At 43.0% G+C, this 19,652-nt stretch overlaps 1 protein-coding gene across 1 annotated transcript; it reads left to right on the top strand.

Annotated features, from left to right (window-relative positions):
* Window positions 1–17,488: 17,488 nt before the first annotated feature.
* Window positions 17,489–19,451, top strand: LOC129681524 (integrin alpha-X-like; the record flags this gene model as incomplete). Its single annotated transcript, XM_055613474.1, has 6 exons — window positions 17,489–17,551; window positions 18,107–18,212; window positions 18,616–18,719; window positions 18,963–19,033; window positions 19,177–19,288; window positions 19,371–19,451. Coding segments are annotated over exons 1-6 (511 nt in total), but the record flags the coding sequence as incomplete, so codon positions are not given.
* Between the last annotated feature and the right edge of the window lie 201 nt (window positions 19,452–19,652).

Below are 19,652 nucleotides of genomic sequence, written 5' to 3' on the forward strand. Positions count from 1 at the left end.
CTCTGTGTGGTGATTTGGTTATACAGCTGCTGAGGATTAACAGCAGCCTTACCAGAAGATAAACCAATAGTAAATATTAATAACCACCTACAACAGGGAGCCTTACAACCTGGACTACCTACCCATTCTGCTATACCTAGAGATACTTTTAAGATATACTAGATTTAAAGGATTGTTTCTATACTATTCCTCTGCTCCTCAAGACAGTAAAAGATTTGCTTTTAGCATGCCATCAGTAAATTTTAAAGAACCTATGAAGAGGTATCATTGGTTTATATTACCTCAAGGTATGGTAAATAGTCCAATCTTATGTCAAAAATTCATGGCTCAAGCTGTTTTTAAAACTAGACAAACATATTCAGTGTATATTATTCATTATGTGGATGACATTTTACTGTCTCATAAGAATGAAGGGATTTTATTAAGTGCTTTTGCACGCTTATAACAAACTTTGAAGGATCAAGGTTTAGTAGTTGCACCAGAAAAGCTTCAGACAGAGCCACTTTATTTGTATTTGGGACATAAATTGTACCCTCAGACTATTATGTCTCAGCAAATTCAATTAAGGAAAGACAACCTAAACACTTTAAATGATTTTCAGAAGTTTTTAGGTAATATTAATTGGCTTAGACCCTATTTGAAAATAACTACAGGAGAGCTGAAACCACTTTTTGACGTTTTAAAAGGAGAGGCTGATCCTTTGTCAAAAAGGGAACTTACCAAAGAAGCTCGTGATGCTCTGCAGAAGATAGAATTAGCTATTGAAAAACAGCATGTTCAATATATTGATTATTGAAAAGAATGGGATGCATATATTGTGGCTACTGTTCATACTCCAACTGCTATATTGTGGCAAGAAGGACCATTATTATGGTTGCACTTGCCTGTGTCTCCTGTGCGAGTTGTAACACCATATTATGAAGCAGTGGCTAGCTTAGTTCTAATGGCTCACATAGACTCTCAAGTATTTTTGTAGAGAGCCCTCCTTAATTGGAGTTCCTTTTACCAAATAACAAGTAGACTGGTTATTTCAAAATGCAAATTGTTGGGCCATAGCTTTTGTTCATTATTTAGGATGTATTGACAGTCATTATCCAAAAGATAAATTACTTCAGTTTGTCAATGAACATGCTTTTGTATTTCCTAAAATAATTAAACAAAAGCCATTATCTCAAATTCCAACAACATTCACAGATGGATATTCAAATGGAAAAGCTGTATTTGTACTGCAGGGATAAACTTTTGTTTTGCAAACATTGCCAGCCTCAGCTCAAGCTGTAGAATTATGAGCTGTAGCTGTAGTCTTTAAAAATATGGCTTCTATACCTGATAAACCAGGGTCAGATGAAAGGGGAGGAGGTCCTCCCCTGACAGTGGACTTGGAAAGGGGCAGGGAGGAGATGAGAGAGGGAGGGTGGGATTGGGAAGGAATGAGGGAGCAGGATACAGCTGGTATACAAAGTTAATAAACTGTAACTAATACTAAAAAATAAAAATGAAACAAAAAAATATGGCTTCTACCTCTTTTAACTTGTACACTGATAGCCAATATATTGCTAAGGCTTTGCAAGTCTTAGAGACTGTAACATATGTTGATACAGCTAATAAACAAATATAAGATCTATTTAGAGAGATTCAACAAAGTATTTGGAGCCATGTGCAGCTTTGTTATATAGGGCATGTTAGAGCTCATTCAGGACTTCCTGGACCTCTAACTTGAGGGGAATGATTTAGCAGATCAAGCCACACACTTGGTTGGATTAACTCAACAAGAATTGGCTCAACAGTCTCATGCCTTACAACATCAAAATAGAGCTTAAGAAAGCAATTTAATATTACCAGAGAAGCTACTAGACAAATTGTAAGATTATGTTCTTCTTGTCCTGAACATTTTAATGTACCTCAATATAGTGTCAATCCTAGAGGATTGACTCCCAATAATTTGTGGCAAATGGACGTTACTCATATCCCAGAATTTGGAAAACTAAAATACGTTCACGTAACAATTGATACTTTTTCAGGATTTATCACGGCAACTCCTTTGGCAGGAGAAGCCACCAAACACATTGTAAGTCATTGCTTAAAGTGTTTTGCTACAATTGATATTCCTTCCATTATGAAGACTGATAATGGTACTGCATATATTAGTGAAGCTTTTCAACGTTTTTGTGTGCAAATGAATATAAATCATAAAAGGGGTATTCCATATAATCTCAAGGCCAAGGAATTGTTGAGCATACCCACAGATCTCTTAAGAACTAATTGCAAAAGATAAAAAAGGGGTAGTTATATTCCCAAACACCACAAAATTATCTTAATCATGCTCTCTTTATTTTAAATTTTTTGAATGTGGATATACAAGGCTGTTCTGTGGCTGATTGATTGTGACACCCTAATACCAAAGATGATTATGCCCAAGTAAAATGGAAATATATGATTACTGGAATATGGCAGGGCCCCGATCCCGTATTAATACAGGGAAGAGGGCATGTCTGTGTTTTTCTGCAGGACGCAGAAAGAGCCAGGTGGATCCCAGAAAGGCTGGTGAGATTTGCAGGAGATGTTCCCCAGAAAGAGGATTTTCCTGCTGCTGACCATGGTGAATTCTGTCCTGATGGTGAAGGGAAAGCTGCATTGGGCTTATGCTCCTGACCCACCTTTTTTTCATTCTGCTCCTGGGAGAACATGTCATGCAGAGAAACCTCTTATACAACGGACTGGACTTGATTGATCTGTTAATGAGGACAATTCTCAACAAAATCAGGAAAAATGAAAAAGAGGACTGAGTATGGGACTTCGGCCTGATTCTCGTTTTCAGCAGACCTATATTTGGAAGCTTGTCAAGAAACTCTTGGGAGGCCCTGTAACTGCCTATGTAAATTCTCCTTATGCTTTGTTGTTTGGAAATGTTAACGTTTTTATACAAAATTCAACTTTAATGTTTCTTGCGAGCAATGTAAACTAACACGTCTAAGCCTTCAAATGGTTCTGATTTTTTGACAGCCTTTTACTATGGTTCCTGTGAATGTTTCTCAGGCTTGGTATTAGCACAAAGGGTCATCTTTTAAGTCACTGTCATGGAGTGTTATTTTGGACTTGGCTTATTATTCTTTTTTGGAGCATGTCTCCTAAAAAGTGACAAAACCTTCCTGAAGGCCTGTTAGAATGTTAAAGCTGAGCTGATCTACATAAGATTAAACCCCAGTGTCTACCCGAGCAGAGGTTGGTAGTCAAAGATAGGTAAGCTCTCTTTAAGCATATTCAACCTAAGACAGGGCATGAATGATGGAATTCATGTACCAATGACAGGTAAGAATATATCTTACAAGAGAGACAACCTAAGACAGGCACAATCTTCTCCATAGCTCTTAAGTTATGGTCAATTTTTAAAAAATAAAAAAGGGAGACTTGTTGGGATCTACTGGTCTGCAGTGTTTTGATATTTAGATCTCAGCAGAAAGACTGCTTTCACCCTGGCCTTCACTGGAGTCAGTGATAAGTCATCAAGTCTATCTCCTTTTGTTTGAGACAGCAGGTGGGATGTCTTGTCAAAGTCACACCTTTTGCTTGATTCCTTGTGAATTCACTCATTGTGCTGAGGTGCTTTTGCTCTGGCTTAGAAGGAATTAGAAGGAGTCTGGAATAAAGCAAAGCATCTACCACTAGAGCCTCTCAGAAAGTTCCCATGTGTTGTGTGTTGGTTTGTTAATTTTAATTCTCACTCCTGACTCAAGAACTCTGCCAGTGGGCTCCAGCAGCCAACCATGCCCAGCAGCAGATAGGGACTGAGGAATGCTGAGAGAACTTGGAGCTGTTTGTCCAGGCCCGAGTCACACCATTCCAGCCTTTTGTTGATGATAAATGGACAACAGGCAAAGAAATCAATCATCTTTAGCTACTTCCTGCTGACACTGGGGCAGCAATATGATACGGAGGCGAAAAGGCTGAAGTGTTGGCCAAGTCCAGGAAGAACAGGCTGCTTTGATGCTGTGAGAACATCTGTGGCTGGGAGGGAACAGTGCAGGCCCAGCTTTGATGAAGTCTTTGAGGTTAGACTGGAGCACCTGTAGGTAGTTGCTTTGCTGCGGTCATGGATGTAGGAAGCACCTGGACTTGACAGGATATTGGAACATAGCTATGTTAAGTAGCTTAAGTAGGTTAGGAAGAAAAACTTTTTTAAAAAAAATTTTTAGGTATACATTTGAAAACTTTTGGGAGAGCAAGCAGAGGGAAGATTTTGGAACGAAGAAGAGAAGCTTGAACACAGGAACCTTCATTACTGATTGCTGACAGTAATTAAATTTTGTTTTGGATCTGTCATCCAAGGGATGTTGAGACCAAGTTTACATGCAGAGGCATGTAAGCTTAGAAGTCCTTAAGGCAGTACTACGTGTAGAAATGTGAAATTCTCCAGAAGGCATCCCCTAGGAGAATCTGCAGGAACTGGCAAATGGACTGCTCCCATGGGGAGAGTGGAGTCAGTGACCTGTCGAGGCATCCCAGGAGCGAGCTTTGACTCAAGGAAATTGGTGCAATCTGTTCCAGCAACTTGTCAGCACTGGTCAGGGACCAAGGGCACCGTTGCCTGGGCAGACACAGTTTATCTTGTATCAGGATCTTTTAACTGCAGATGAAACCATTCTGGAGAGGACCTCACCCAAGGAAAAGGTCCTAACTAAATGTCGTATTGCAGCAGCCAAGGTCTGGAGTAGAGTTAGGCTGTTGCTGAGCCCATCAGGAAGGCTTTGAAAATCGTTTTACCAACACCTGGATGGGGGTTCAGGGTGCATCCTGAGCCATTTAGTTAAGATTGTAGTGAGACTGTGTCTGCATCTGTTGGACTATAAATATATTTTTGGACATGTTAAAGGACTTTATCATCTACAAGATGACTATTAATGTGCATTTGTTAATCATCAATTAACGATTAGAACTTTAGGTTCCATCTCTGTTAAGTTGGAACCTTAAAAGTCATAAAGATAGTCCATAAGGAGAGTATAACAGTTTCCTATATGATTTAGTTTATAAAAAGTCTAAGGCTATAATATAGAATAATATTAACATATTCAGAAAACAAAACCAAGCATACTTTAACCGTTTTGAGAGTGAAGATATAGCACAACGACCAAGTTTTAACATAAACAAATGATTCTACAACTAATAGACCTCAATTTAGAGTATCCTTGGAATCATATAGTTTAAGGGCATCTAGGTAAACATTTTTATCTAGTAACCCTTGAGTTATGAGTTTTAGAATCAACAATAGAGCAGAACAGTATAAAACAATTTTAAAATTACATTTGAATTTACTATATCAAATCTATTAGCCAGAAAGCCTAGTAGTGAATCCAGATGATAGGCAGCTCATGGCAGACGAAACGGCATTCATTCATTGATTCAGGAGCTGATAAAGAGATAGGCAGTTAGACATACATTTTAAATTAGCCTGTTAATCTGAGTAGACCTTTATAAGCTTAAAATTTTAGTATCATATAAAATTTTGATCCAGGGCTGAATCATATATATAAATCATGTTGTAAAAATGTAACTTTGAATTTATATAGAATTCCATACCCATTTAAAATGAGACTTGTTGCTTTGTTAGTCTAAAAGGAGGTAAAATAAACAGAGTTAAAACTGTTGTTTTATACCATGTGGTCATCTTAAGATTTACAGTTTAATTTTAAGATTAAGATTTTTTTTCTTGAGAGCATGAAAAGAAATCAGAGGCTTTTTATTTAGTGGGAGAAAGGATTTTTAAAAGCTGGGAAGTAGGGCCTTAGCGATCAGAGATTTTGAGAGCCAGTAAGTTTAGAAAGCGTGCTTGGAGTCCTGCAGGAGTGGAGGAGGGGCAAGCGTCCGTTTATGAGCCGCCACCTGGCCGCCACCCGGGACCCCAGCGCATGGTGTGTCCTCTCTCTATCCCCAAATCAACATAGCGATTTGCTACGTGCTGTTCGCAGCCACAGCAGCTCTCGACCTGGGGTGCTTTGTGGCACCCCAAGCACGAGTGGCAGGACTGAGCCGGTTCATAAACCCTCCTCTGCGAAGGAGCGAGTGAGCATGGAGAGATTTAAAAACCTTGGGCCTGAGGCTATAGTGCAGGGTTTGGAAGCAGGCTGAAACAGGTGCGGCGCCTCAGCAGGAGGCCGTCTGAGCTTAGCTGAACCCAGGGCAGGGGCAGTGGCAGCACACTCCAGCAGCCATGAACAGCAGGGCAGAAGATCGTTCCTGCGCACCCATGTTATGAAGGCATTTCTGTGAGGCAAGTTCATAGCAGGAAGTGAGCACATCAAAAAAATAAAAACTGTAGAGATCTCACAGGAGTAACTTACTGACACAGCTCTAGAACAACAAAAAGAAGTAACAACCAAAGAGAGTAGACTTGAAATATAATCAAACTCAGGGTCAAAATCAATAAAGTAGAAACAAATAAACGAACGACGCAACACAAAGAACCAAGGAAACAAAGAGGTGGCTCTTTGATAAAATCAACAAGATTGACAGACCGTTAGCCAAATTAACCAAGAGACCCATATTAATAAAACTAGGGATGAAAGAGTGCATGATAACAGACACTCAGGAAATCTGGAGAATCGTGAGGAGAGACTCTAAAAATTGGTACCCCACCAAATTGGAAAATCGAAAAGAAACAGATGAAGTTCTTCTTTTAAAAAATTTTTTTATCTATCTATCTATCTATCTATCTATCTATCTATCTATCTATCTATCTATCTATCTAATGTGTATATGTGCTCTATCTGCATGTACACCTGCATGCCAGAAGAGGGCATCAGATCCCAATGTAGATGCTTGTGAGCCACCATGTAGTTGCTAGGAATTGAAATTAGGACCTCTGGGAGAACAGATAGTGGTCTTAACATCTGAGCCATCTCTGCAGCCCCAGATGAAGTTCTTGATGTATACAACCTACTAAAGTTAAATCCAGATCAAATAATTTATTTAAACAGACTTATAACTCCTTGTGAAATATGAGCAGTAATTAAACTCTCCCAATTAAAATGAAAAAAAAAAAAAAAAAAAAAAGCCCAGATGGATTCAGTGCAAGATTCTTTAAGGAAGAATTAAAGGCAATACTATTCAGATTATTCTGCAAAACAGAAACTGAAAGAACATTTCCAAGTTATTTTTAAAAAGTCACTATTGGTTTAGTATTTAGGCAGCCTGATTCTGGGTTGCCTAGCAACCTATGATATCATCATGTATCCCCCACTAGCTAGACACACCTGGCAGGCTCAATTCATAAAAGGACCAACTCCCCATTTTGTCATTCTATTGCCTTCTTGCTCATGCACTCTCTTGCTGTCTCCTGCTCTCTCCCTTTTCTCTTTCGGGGTGTCTCATGTCTCTCTCTCTCTCCTCTCTCTTTCTCCATCCAATAAACCCCTTTCATGCAATATCTCTTGTGCCCATCATCATTGCACTATTGCCTTGATGCTAAAAACCGCACAAAGATTTGACAAAAAGGAAAATTATAGACCAATATCCCCTATGAACATAGATGCAAAAAACCTTAATAAAATACTTGCAAACTAAATCCAAGAACAGGTCAAAAAGATTGTCCACCATGTTCAAATAGGCTTTATCCCAGAGATGCAGGGATAGTTCAGCATATATAAATCAATAAACGTAATCCAGCACATAAACATATTGAAAAACAAAACCACAAGGTCATCTCACTAGATGCAGAAAAGGCCTTTAATAAAACCCAACACCTCTTCATGATAAAAGTCCTGGAGAGACTAGGGATACAAAGGAAAGATTTCAACACAATAAAGACGATTTACGTCAAGCCCACAGCTAACATTAACTTAAATGGAGAGAAACTCAAAGCATTTCTACTAAAATCAGGATGTAAAAGAAGGTACACTTTCTCCATACCTTTTCACCCTAGTACATGAAATCTTAGCTAGAGTATTAAGACAACTGAAGGAGATCAAAGGGATACAAATAGTAAAGGAAGAGGTCAACTATCCTTATATGCAGATGATATGGTCTTATACATAAAAGACTCTTAAAACTCTACCAGGAAATTTCTTCAGTTGATAATCACTTTCAGCAATGTAGTTGGACACAAAATTAATACAACAAAAGTCGATAGCTTTCATATATATAAGTGAAAGACTGAAAAAGAAATCACGAAAGCCTAAAAAATTGGGGGTAACTCTAAGTAAGTGAAAGACTTGTGTAATAAAAATATTAGGACATTGAAGAAAGAAGACAGAAGGTGGAAGGCTCTCCCATGCTCAAAGATTGGTAGAATTAATAGTGTGAAAATGGCCATTCTACAGAAAGCAATGTACAGATTCAATGCAATCCCCATCAAAATTGTTTCACAATTTCCACAGAAATTGAAAGGACAACTTTCAGCTTCATCTAAAACACAAAAACTCCAGGATAGCTAAAACAATCCTGAATAATAAAAAGAACTACTGAATGTATCGCCATCCCCAATTTCAAGTTGGACTACAGAGCTATAGCAGTAAAAACAACAGCATGGCGTTGTCATAAAAACAGACACGTTGATAAATAGAATTGAAGAACCAGATGTACTTCTATACACCTGTGGACTCCTGATTTTTTTTTTTTCTTTTTTTTACAAAGAGGCCAAAGTTGGAAAAAAGATATCATCTTCAAGAAGTAGCTCTGGTCAAACTGGAGGAGTATGTGTAGGAGACTGCAAATAGATTCTTATTTATCACCTGCACAAGACTCCAAGTGACTCAAAGACCAGAGTAGATAACCTAAATCTGACAGAAAGTGGGGAATAGGCTTGAGTTCATTGGCACAGGAAAAGATTTTCTGAACAGGACACTGATAGCATAAGGACAATAGTTCTTAGTGTTAGCTCTGTATTAAAAGAAACGAGGCTGTGTCAACCGATCTTCTATGCAAGAGGTTGATTGGGTGGGTATGGAGGGAGTGGGGGAATAGGGCATGATGGGGAGAGAGAGAGAAAAGGGAATGGGGTGCCCCAAGAGAGAGTGAGAGAGTGAGAGGGAGAGAGAGAGAGCGACCACGTGTCAGGATGTTCCTTTAAGGGACAAGGTAACCACGCCTTCCAGGTGTGGCCACCTGGCGGCGACACATGATGACATCATAAGTTGCTGGGCAACCCAGGAGCAGGTTGTGTTCCAAAATACTAACACTTAGAGACCTCACGAAGCTGAAAAGCGTTGGCAAAGGACACCATACCATCATTTGGGTAAAGTGGCCAGCTACAGAATTGGAAACGTTTTTTGTTTTTTTTTTTTTTTTTAACTGATTACACATTTGACAGAAGGTTGGTATCTAAAATATATGAAGAATTAAAACAATGGACATCAAAAAACAAACAAACAAACAAACACCCAAATAACCCAATTTTAAAATGGGGTACGAAAATGAAGAGAACTTGGGAAAGATGAAACACAAATGGATGAGAAACATTTAAAGTAATGTTCGACATCCTTAGCTATCAGGGAAATGCAAATGAAAACTACTTGGAGATTTCATCTTACCCCAGCCAGAGGGGGCAAGATCAATAAAACAAATATGACAGTTCATGCTGATGAGGATACAGGGAAAGGAGAATACTTATCCACTGCTGATTGGAGTCCAAACTTGTTCATCCCCTATGGAAATCAGTGTGGCGGTTCCTCAGGAATCTGGGAACAGAGCTACCTAAAGATTCGGCTATACTTCTCTTGGGCATATACTCAAAGGATTCTACCTCTTTACAGACATACTGGTTCATCGATGTACACTGCTGCTTTATTCATAACAGCCAGATATTGAAGACAGGCATTTATCAACTGATACATGGGTAATGAAAATGAAGTACATTTATACAATTGAATATTAGTCAGCTATTAAATAATGAAACTGTAATTTTCTGGTTCGTGGATGGTGATAGAAAAACAAACATCCTGAGTGAGTTAACTCAGACCCCAAATGACAAATTCTGTTTGCTTTCTTTTGTATGTGAATGTTAGCTTTTAAACCTTTAATACACACACTGCAATTCATATAACCACAGAGGTCAGGTACTTAGTAAGGACTAAGGATGGGATGGGAACATAGAATGTATTGTTATAGAGCGATGTGGGAAACTGGAATTCAGGAATTAAGTGGGGAAGGGAGAAAGGGATAGGGAAGGGAAGGAATACGGGTGAGGAACAGTTAACACTAAGAGCTGTTTGAGGTGCCATATTGGAAACTTGCAACTGTAGAAACTTCCTAAAACATACATATATGAAAAAAAATTCAAATGAAGTCACCAAACAGTGTGGGAGACAAAGCCCCAAGTAGACTTTTTCACCACTAAGTGAACCCTCTAGTGACAGGAATGGGTTACAGCTAGCTGAATCATTGGTCAGAGGGCCACAAGGAAATCCCCACATATCTCAGGATGTTGCTAAGTCGCTTCTCCCCACAAACTGGTGGTAAGCTCCTTAGCTGAAAGCAACATTTACATATCTCATTAAACACAGAGAAGTTGAGCTGGGGCCTAACTAGAGGCTTCACTCCTACTGACTAGAGGTCATGGTTCCAGAAGGAACTCTGTGTGCTACTCTAAAGGAAAAACAAACTCAACTCAGCTACAACCCCTGCAACCTGCAAAGATGACCTGCCTACAAGATATGCTGGTTTAACAGTGGCACACATGTTCTGGGAGTAGCCAACCCGTGTTTGTGTAGGTTTGTTTGTTTGTTTGTTTGTTTTTTCCTCCAACCCCTCTTTGATTAGAAATAAGACCCACTCCATTATATGGAATCCATACCCGATACTTCTGTGGTTGCCAAGAACCTGAGACTGGATAGGCCACGGATCTAGGGGAAACCAGATACTATTGTTCTGCTAAAGGAACATAGCAATAAAATGACTTCTAACGACACTGCTGCACCCATAGACCAGCGCCTCACTTACCCGTCATCGGAGAAACTTCTTGCAGTAGGTGGGAACTGACACAAGGACTCACATCTGGACGATGTAGGGTAAACGATTTGAGCCCACTTTCAGGTTTGAAAACCCACCAAAACCCATCAATCCCTGAGCACAAAACCTCACCAATCCCTTGATTGAAATCTCACCTTTAAAAACTTCTCCCCCAAGAAACCCTACATAAGCCTGTCTCCTGCTCAGTTCCCTGCTGCTTCTCACTGGAGGAGAGGCAGCCACCCTCTTCTGTCTTTCCCAAGAAGTCTCTTGTGCGAGGTTTCTTGCGCAGTGACTCTGGCATTCCTTAGCTTCTGACTGTCAGAATACCATTTCCCTCAGAGCTGTAACACTTCCACAGGGGAAACCTCTTGCCTCAGAGCTGTCACACTTCTGTTGGGGAAGCCTTTCCCCCTCAGAGTTGTAACACAATATGGAGAGAGTGAGAGATTTTGGAATACTTAGTCTAAATGGGAGCTGATGCCATGATCTTCCTTGATTGCTTTTCGCCTTATCTATTGAAGTTGGGTCTCCCATTTTAATTCAGAGCTTGCTGACTCAGCTGTTCTAGTAATCCAGCTCTCAGCCTCCTGAGCACTGGGATACAGGTGGGCCTTGAGGCCTAACCAGCATATGTGTGCATGCTGGTGACCTGAACTCTGGCCCTCCTGCTTGTGCAACAAGCACAAACTTTATCTTGTGCCATCTCCCTACCCCCATCACACACTGAAGACAACCAACTCGTGGTGAATGCAGGGACACATGGCTGCCTAAGACGTAAAACAGAAGCAATTGGCATGGGCATAGCTCTAAAAATACCACCTGTGAGGATCAGGTCACTTTCGCCGAAAGAGGTGAGGGAAGTATGAAAGAGCTGGTGGAAGGCTACAAAATGCCATTCTCTGGAGTAGATAAAACCATCACAGTTGTTAAATTGCAGCTACCTGTCCTGGGTCACACAAAACTGACCCTATTTACAATCAGTCAAGGAAGGGGGAGGGGGCTCATGAGACCCCACCCTTGACCTCTGAACTCTGCCATAGGTTTCTGCTGCTTTCAATCCTGGTTACAGAAGCTTGCTTTTATTTTTCAGTGGGTAGTGGTTAATGAAGAAATCCATAACTGGTCATAGTGCTAAGAATAAGTGACTGTTGCATGCTTAGCCCTTAAAAGGTCACTTGAACCACTCCTTCCCACGACTGTAAGGCTCAAAGAACATTGCAGAAGGGGGAACAGAAAGAATGTAGGCACTGGAGGGTGGGGAAGAGTACGTAAAAAGTCGTCTTCTGAACACGACATAGCTCTTGCCCTCATGAATTCGTAGCCACGGCCACCTGCATAGGATCAAGCCCCTGAACGCTACAGCACGGAGGTAGAGGGGCTTGTGAAGAGCCACCCCCAGCTGAGAAGCTTTTGGTGGTAGATGGCCGCTGAGGGAGGGGGCGCCATCTTTCTTTGGTGTGTGCGGCTGTTGGCGCATGTAGGTTGCCTGTGCTCCATCGGACAGCCACACGCCCACATGAATGTGAACCTAGTGGGTTATTATGTTTTTTAATGTGTCATGAAGGTGAGAGAAGGATATGTTGAAGGATGTCTGAGGGAGCAAGAGAAAAGCGTTTGGGATGGATATGATCAAGATACATTGTATACATATATAAAATTGTCAAAGAATGCAAAATATTGTGAGAAGTTGAAATTTTATTTGCTTAATAATCAAGGATAATAAGTGAACCAGTTGCCATGCGGACAGAGAAATGCTTTTTTGTAGATCAAATACATCTAATATACAAAAAAGCCTTTTATTAGATTAGTTCTATGCATTTCTTTTCCAGGAATATTCTTTCTGTTGTTGTTTTTGAAGCATTTGACTGCATATTAATTAATGGTGTGTTGCATGCATATATGTATGTGTCCGTGCACATGCCAAGGCATACGTGTGGAGGCCCAAGGACAGCTTTCAGGAATTGGTTCTCTCACCACATAGGTCTCAGAGGTTGAACTCAGGTCCTCAAGCTTGGCGGCAAGTCCCTTCCCCTTTTGAGCCATCTTGCCTGCCCACACCTCGGTGGTGAGGACCCTAACTCAAGTCCTCATGTTCATGGCAAGCACTGTCTCCCCTGAGCCACTTAGCAGGCGTCTGGATGTTAATAATGTTAATAATGCATTGGCAAGTCAGTAATGTAACGAGTATTTTACTTATTTTATTTTTCTCTAAACCCAGAGGCTCAGAGATAAGTTATTGCCCCAAATAGCTTATAAAAGAGAAACTGCCTTTAATAAGCAATGAAACACATTAGGATTGTCTGCAGCCTTTAGATGTCCTTTTATGGCTTTACTCGGGTGAAACAGGTTTTTTTTTTTTAATTTTTTAATTTTTTTTAATTTAATTTTTTTTTATCAGTTACATTTTATTAACTCTGTATCCCAGCCGTGTCCCGCTCCCTCATTCCCTCCCAATCCTATCCTCCCTCCCTCATCTCCACCGTGCCCCTTTCCAAGTCCACTGATGGGGGGGACCTCCTCCCCATTCATCCGATCCTGTTTTATCAGGTATCTTCAGGACTGGCTGCGAAGCCCTCCTCTGTGGCCTAACAGGACTGCTCCTCCCTTGGGGGGTGGGGAGGTCAAAGAGCCAGTCATTGAGTTCCTGTTAGAAATAGTCTTTGTTCCCCTCACTATGGGAAACCAATTGGTTACTGAGCTACCACAGGCTACATCTGAGCAGAGGTTCTAGGTTATATCCATACATGGTCCTTGGTTGAATGTCAGTCTCAGAAAAGACCCTGTGCCAAGATATATTTGGTCCTAGTGGAGCTCCTATCCTTTCCCCATCATACTAACTCCCCATGAAACAGGTTTTAAATGACCTTTTAAAACTTAATTCTACACAGAGGAAACTCAACACATCCTGACTGTTAGTGTTCCTTGGGATTGTATTGTCTTTGATTTCATTAGGAAAAGAACATTTGACATAAGGCTATTTGGATATGTGTATATATATGTATGTATGTATGTATGTATTCATCACTTTATATTTATCACAATTTTAATAAAGCCTTCTACATTATTTGTATATTAGGACTATTCCTGGCCCTGATGACCTGAGTTCCGTGTCTAGGCCCTACTTGGTGAAAGGAGCGAGTTAATGCTGCAAGTTGCCCTCTGCCCTCCACATGCATGCTATGGCACCCCACCCCAACAGACAAACGAACTCAGTAAAAATTCAGGTGTGGCTGCACTGGAGAAATAAGCCCCCCAGTGAGAACTCACTTCACACACTCAGGGAAAATAAGGAAAACTCTTTAATAATCATGCAGGGATGGCTCCGGCTAATGCGAAAAAGGGAGTCAGCCCTGGACAAAAGCCGCATCAGCTCACACAGCTTCACAGCCCCATGCTGCGTGTGAGCAACTAAGCATGTTTGTTACGGTGATTTACAATGTGAAATATCGTCATAGCTATCCTGGCTTGACCAGGAATGGTCATCCCGTCTGCCTGGCAGAACTATGCTCCTTCCTGGTAAGAGATCTGGGAGTGCTCTTTCAGCTAAATTCTTCCTCGTGTGACTTAATATTTCCTGAGCAAGTTTAGTCGATCTTTTATAACATCAATGCAGTGTTATCAGCTTCTCCTATATACTATGACCACAAGCGTCTGTAGTCCCAGTGCAGGGTGACAAAGACAAGCATTTCCCTCGAACTTGATGGCCTGCTGAACTGGTTAACTCTGGTTCAGAGAGAGAAGAGACCCTGTCTCAAAAACAAGGTAGATAGATTTCTTTTTATTTTATTCAAACAGGCAAATATGGGAATGGGCAGTCATGGAATTTACTGTTAGGGAAGACCTTGGTCTAAATGTTTTGTCTCTCTTATGAAGCCACCAATGGTTGGCTCCTGAAAGCCGTCAATCTCAGCCCCCAAACTGTCTGAATTTCTTTGCCCAACCATACACAGACATGAATAAAGAAGTCTGTCCATCCACCCTGGGCTCTGACAGGTCCTCAAGATTTCAAATTCCTCTCCAAGACCTCTGGATCCCATCTCTTGGCTTAGGTGTGGTGGTATAACACCCCCTTCTGGAGGGAACTTTGCTCATCTGTGTAAGACAGAGGTGGTTTTTGTTTTGGTTTGTTTTGTTGTTTTTGTTTTTTGCCTCTCAGACCTGGTCCCCCATGCTTTTTTCCAAGTTAGAAAAGGGAGCTGGCTGCGGGCTCTGATCATGCTGAGTGTGGTGGTGGTGGTGGAGGGGACCTCAGCTGGGTAGTAGTGTCGGGATGCTGGACAAAACAATGGTTGCTCCTAAATTCTCCTTCCTGACTTTCAGCCAGTTATAATGACCCTGACGGATAGTCCCATAGTCTAGGCACAGATGTAAAGACTGTTGTGGCATGGGCTGAGTGCCCAGGTGTCTGCATTCTTCCCGGGGAAGAACAAAGAGTGGAACACCCAGGGACAAAAAGGCAAAGGCTCAGGGAAAGTGAGAACAGTTTCCTGAGGCAGCTTTCTTTTGGGAAGGGTGGGATCCCAGAGCTGGCAGGCCGCCCAGTGGACTCTGCACTGGTCTTTTAGAGGCCCTACAGCCTCGCATCTTGATCCCTGTTTTTTCTTCTCTTCTCCTATTACTACATCTCCTAGGCCGGATGGTTTTTTGGCTCCTGGAGCTGAACAAAGACAGTGAGACGGCTCCTGGCCGTTTACAGTCTGATGTTATGTGGGACCGTTGGCATTTTCCCTGACAGTGGCGCTCTGCCAACACCCCACACGGCTGTGTGCTGATTCCATAACTTGGGTCTTACGAACCACTCTATGTTTTCTTTATTCTTTTCACTTTACGCTTCTTTTTTCTTTCTTTCTTTCTTTCTTTCTTTCTTTCTTTCTTTCTTTCTTTCTTTCTTTCTTTCTTTCTTTCTTTCTTCTTCTCTCATACATTACATTCTGACCACGGTTTTCTCTCCCTCCTCTCCTCCAAGTCCCTCCCCCAACCTACTTCTCCTCTCCCTCAGAGCCTCCCCTCTCCTTTTCCCTTCAGAAAAGGGCAGGCCTCCCAGGGATATCAACCAAGCCTGGTTCTTTGAAAGGTGAATGTGAATGTGTCATTTCTCATTGTTTTCCTACACTTCTTTCTGCCTCCAGGACAAAAATAAAAGTCTTACAAAATTCCTAGGGCTTGTGGCTGCTTGCTCTCCCTCCGTTCCCTTCAGTCTGGCTTTCTCTCTTGCCCACCCTGTTGTGTTAACTCTCTATAGTATACCAGAGAAACAAGGCCTCCAGTGAGAGCTCCCCTCATAAACTTAGGGAAGGAAAAACCTCTAATAAGAATAGCTTCTGTCTTTGGACTAGTGACCAAAGAGAAACTGACCCTCCCCAGAAATTATTTGAGGCTTATGTAGGCCTTGAGTTACAGTATTTCCAATATGGTGTCACCTGAACATTTCCTTTAGGTCCCAGTCCCCGAGTTGCATTCTGAGCAATTAAACATGTTTTATAGCAACTGCAAGCTTAGTCATATTAGACAAAACAGAGATATACCAGCAGCGTTAACCGTAAAGCAGGTCAAAACGAGGAGCTAGATACTGTAAAAGTTCTGTCACAAATGTTACTCGGCACTTCAGCTCTTTGCTGGCTGCCGCTGTCCACAGTCATCCTGCCAGTCTGGCACAATTAAACTCTTCCTGGTAGAGAAATGGGAGCCAGAACTTTTGATCAATACTGCACCCCACCCTTTTGGACTACCTGATAAAGGCACGTCCTGTGACATGAGAAAGGGCCTAATACTGATGGTAATCTTAATGAACACAGCTGGCTGTCGCTTCTGAAATGCGCTTTTCAGTATTCTCTCGACCTCGGTTGCCTTTAAGACTCAGCTCAAGCGCCTCCTCCTCCAGGAAGTCTCCCGGGCCCTCTCACCCTGAGTGAGACGCCCAGTGGTCCCTGCACCTCCTTTCTCACAGTGCTCACTTTAGTGTTTACCCATCTGCTTTTCCACTGCTGTCGCGGTTATGTTTTCTCTACCTAGCAAAGGGCTCGGATTGTTTCCCTCAATTATGCTTGTTGAATAAATGACTGACCTCCTGAGTGAATGAATGAATGAATGAATGAATGCCAGTCTATGCTCCTCACAGGGGTCACATACTTAATTCTCGGACTAAGTCCAGGCCAAAAGTGGGGAGTCCCCATTAGGTTCCTGCAGGACCCCCTCTGTTCCTCGCCCCTCCTGAGTCTGACTCACACTTCAGTGTCAAGGGGAAGCTTCTACCAGTAGAAAAAGGAGCCGAGGGGGAGGAGGTGAGCAGGGGTTTTTGCACCTGTTCAGACAAAAATTGGGAGGACCAGAAAAATGTGTCAAGTAATTTCTAACTAGAACAACTTTTCCATGGAAGTGAAATGTGTGGGCCTCCTCGGCCCCCTCTCTACTCATTTCACCTCATTTCAGCACCCTCCCCTTCTGAGTCATGCTGGCAACTTCCCTCCTGGTCTCTGGTCTGCTGACCACCTTTCTTCTGATTTGCTTCCTCGGTGACTTAGTAGCTGTTTCTGAGTTGCTAGTTGCTCAGAGCCTCACTCCTCTTCTCCAGTCATGAGCCGCACATGGAAAGCCCTTCTTCTGCTGATGGGTGAGCCAGGTCCCTGGGCTGGAGGCGGTGGTTGAGAGGTCAGGGGCTTGGGGAGGAGAGAGACTTGATGGTAGGGAGAGGCTGAGACATAAGGCTTTGGAGCTAGAGTTTGGCAAACGAGAGACTATTGAAGAGCCAATCTGGGGGAGAACCCAAGAGATCCTGAGAGTGAGGCTAGCTGGTCTTGACAACCACAGATTTCTGAAGTAGGCAGAGCAAGCACATTTCACGGTGTGCCCATAATACTCCTGTGGCTTTCAACTTTTCCTTGGATTCTCCCTCATCGAAGCCACAGTGGTAGAGGCAGGAAAAGAGTATCTTCAAACTTTGAGGACCACACTGTGGAAACAGAGAACTGAAACTTGACAGTGGAAGGTACCTTTGACCTGAGTGAAGGAGAGCAGCGAGATGAGCCTGGATTCCCGGGGCTAGGGGTCCTGGGATATTGAGTGTGGAAGAGAGGCAAGAGAGTCAGCAGCCTGGGAGATGCAGCTGAGCTGGGCAGGATGGGGGCAGGAGGAGGAGACCTTCTCTACAGCTTGTCCTCCTCCCCAGCGTGTGCTTCTTCTCTTGGCTTCAACCTGGACACGGAGCAGCCGACGCGTTTCCACATGGACGGTGCTGGCTTTGGACACAGTGTGGCCCAGTACGACGGCTCCTGGTGAGGACTTGGCAGTAGCTGCAGAGTGCCATCTCTCCCAGCCCCACACTCCAGTGGTGTCACCCGAATTCTTTTCCTGTATGGGATGTAGCAGTTTTCTTTGTGTTCTGAATGTTTCACAGAAAACAGGCCTTTGGGATCACATTTACCGAGTGCTTACTGAGTGTCAGTGCGACACTGTGGTCTTCAAGCCACAGAGGATGTTCTGTTGTAGACCTCATGGCACACTTAAAGAAACTGTCCATCTAACATATATTTACTAAATATCTAGATGCCAGAAGGAGAGGGCTCCAATTAGGAGAGAAAAAGATCCACCCACCCGGAAGTTCAAATGTTATAAACCTCTGTTTCCCAGAGAGGTGGCGTGAGCTCTCTGACTGTGGCGCGCTCTGTCTCCCCACAGGGTGGTGGTTGGAGCCCCAAAGGAAATAAGGGCCGCTAACCAAACAGGTGTTCTCTACAAATGTGGCTATGACACGGGGAAATGCCAGTCCATCCAACTCCAGGGTAAGTCACGGCCCTGCACCAGGCCCAAGGCTGAGCTCCTATGCCATGGGTCTGTGGAGAGCTGCAGCTCTGTCCATAGCCTCGGTCTCAGACAAGCTCCTGGGCCTACCCATTGTACCCCAAGCTGCCTCAGCTCCCCTATGATGTCTTCTTCCCCTCTGGGGCCTCCCTGTCAACCGGGTGGGGGCCAGACCCACTCGGCTCTTATAGAATGTCTGACTGTGCACATGTGTATCTCCTCAGTGCCGCCAGAGGCCGTGAACATATCCCTGGGCCTGTCCCTCACTGCTGCCACCAACCCTGCCCAGCTGTTGGTGAGCGCCCACAGTCGCATGGGAGGGTCTTCAGGGGAGGGATAGGCTGTGTTGCTGGGGGTGTTATGGAGGCTGGAGGTGCAGGGGTTGGAGAATAGACCAGACCAGAACAAGCCCCATTCATCACCACCCTCTGTCCCAAGGCCTGTGGTCCTACCGTGCACCACATATGCAGAGAGAACACATACTTGACGGGGCTCTGCTTTCTAATGAGATCGTTCCTACAGAACGGGAATATCCTAACTACCCAGCAGGGTAAGTGTTCAGGGCCACCGGCTCCCCTGGAAGTCCACACACATCCGTCTGGGGTTCAGTGGGTCAGACCCTTTTCCAAAAGTGAATAAGGAAAAGAAGATCCGAACCAATACGCTGCCAGATGGTACAGCGGCTCCAGTCACGGCTGGAGAGATTGCTGCTGGTATTGACACCTGTTCTGTTATTGTCTTGAAATGCGGCAATGTGGCTAGGAGTGGATGGAACTTAGAAAGTAACACACAAAGCGACCCGCAGCCAGCATCTAGTACAGTACCTGACCTGACCTGACAGTGCCAGTGATATAAGCTGTTATTATTCTTAGCACTGATGTGAAGGGGACTCGTTTCCCAGTGGCTGGTTCAGG

The sequence above is a fragment of the Psammomys obesus genome, unplaced genomic scaffold, assembly GCF_907164565.1.
Source record: "Psammomys obesus unplaced genomic scaffold, mPsaObe1.curated_primary_1811, whole genome shotgun sequence".
NCBI classification, from domain to species: domain Eukaryota; kingdom Metazoa; phylum Chordata; class Mammalia; order Rodentia; family Muridae; genus Psammomys; species Psammomys obesus.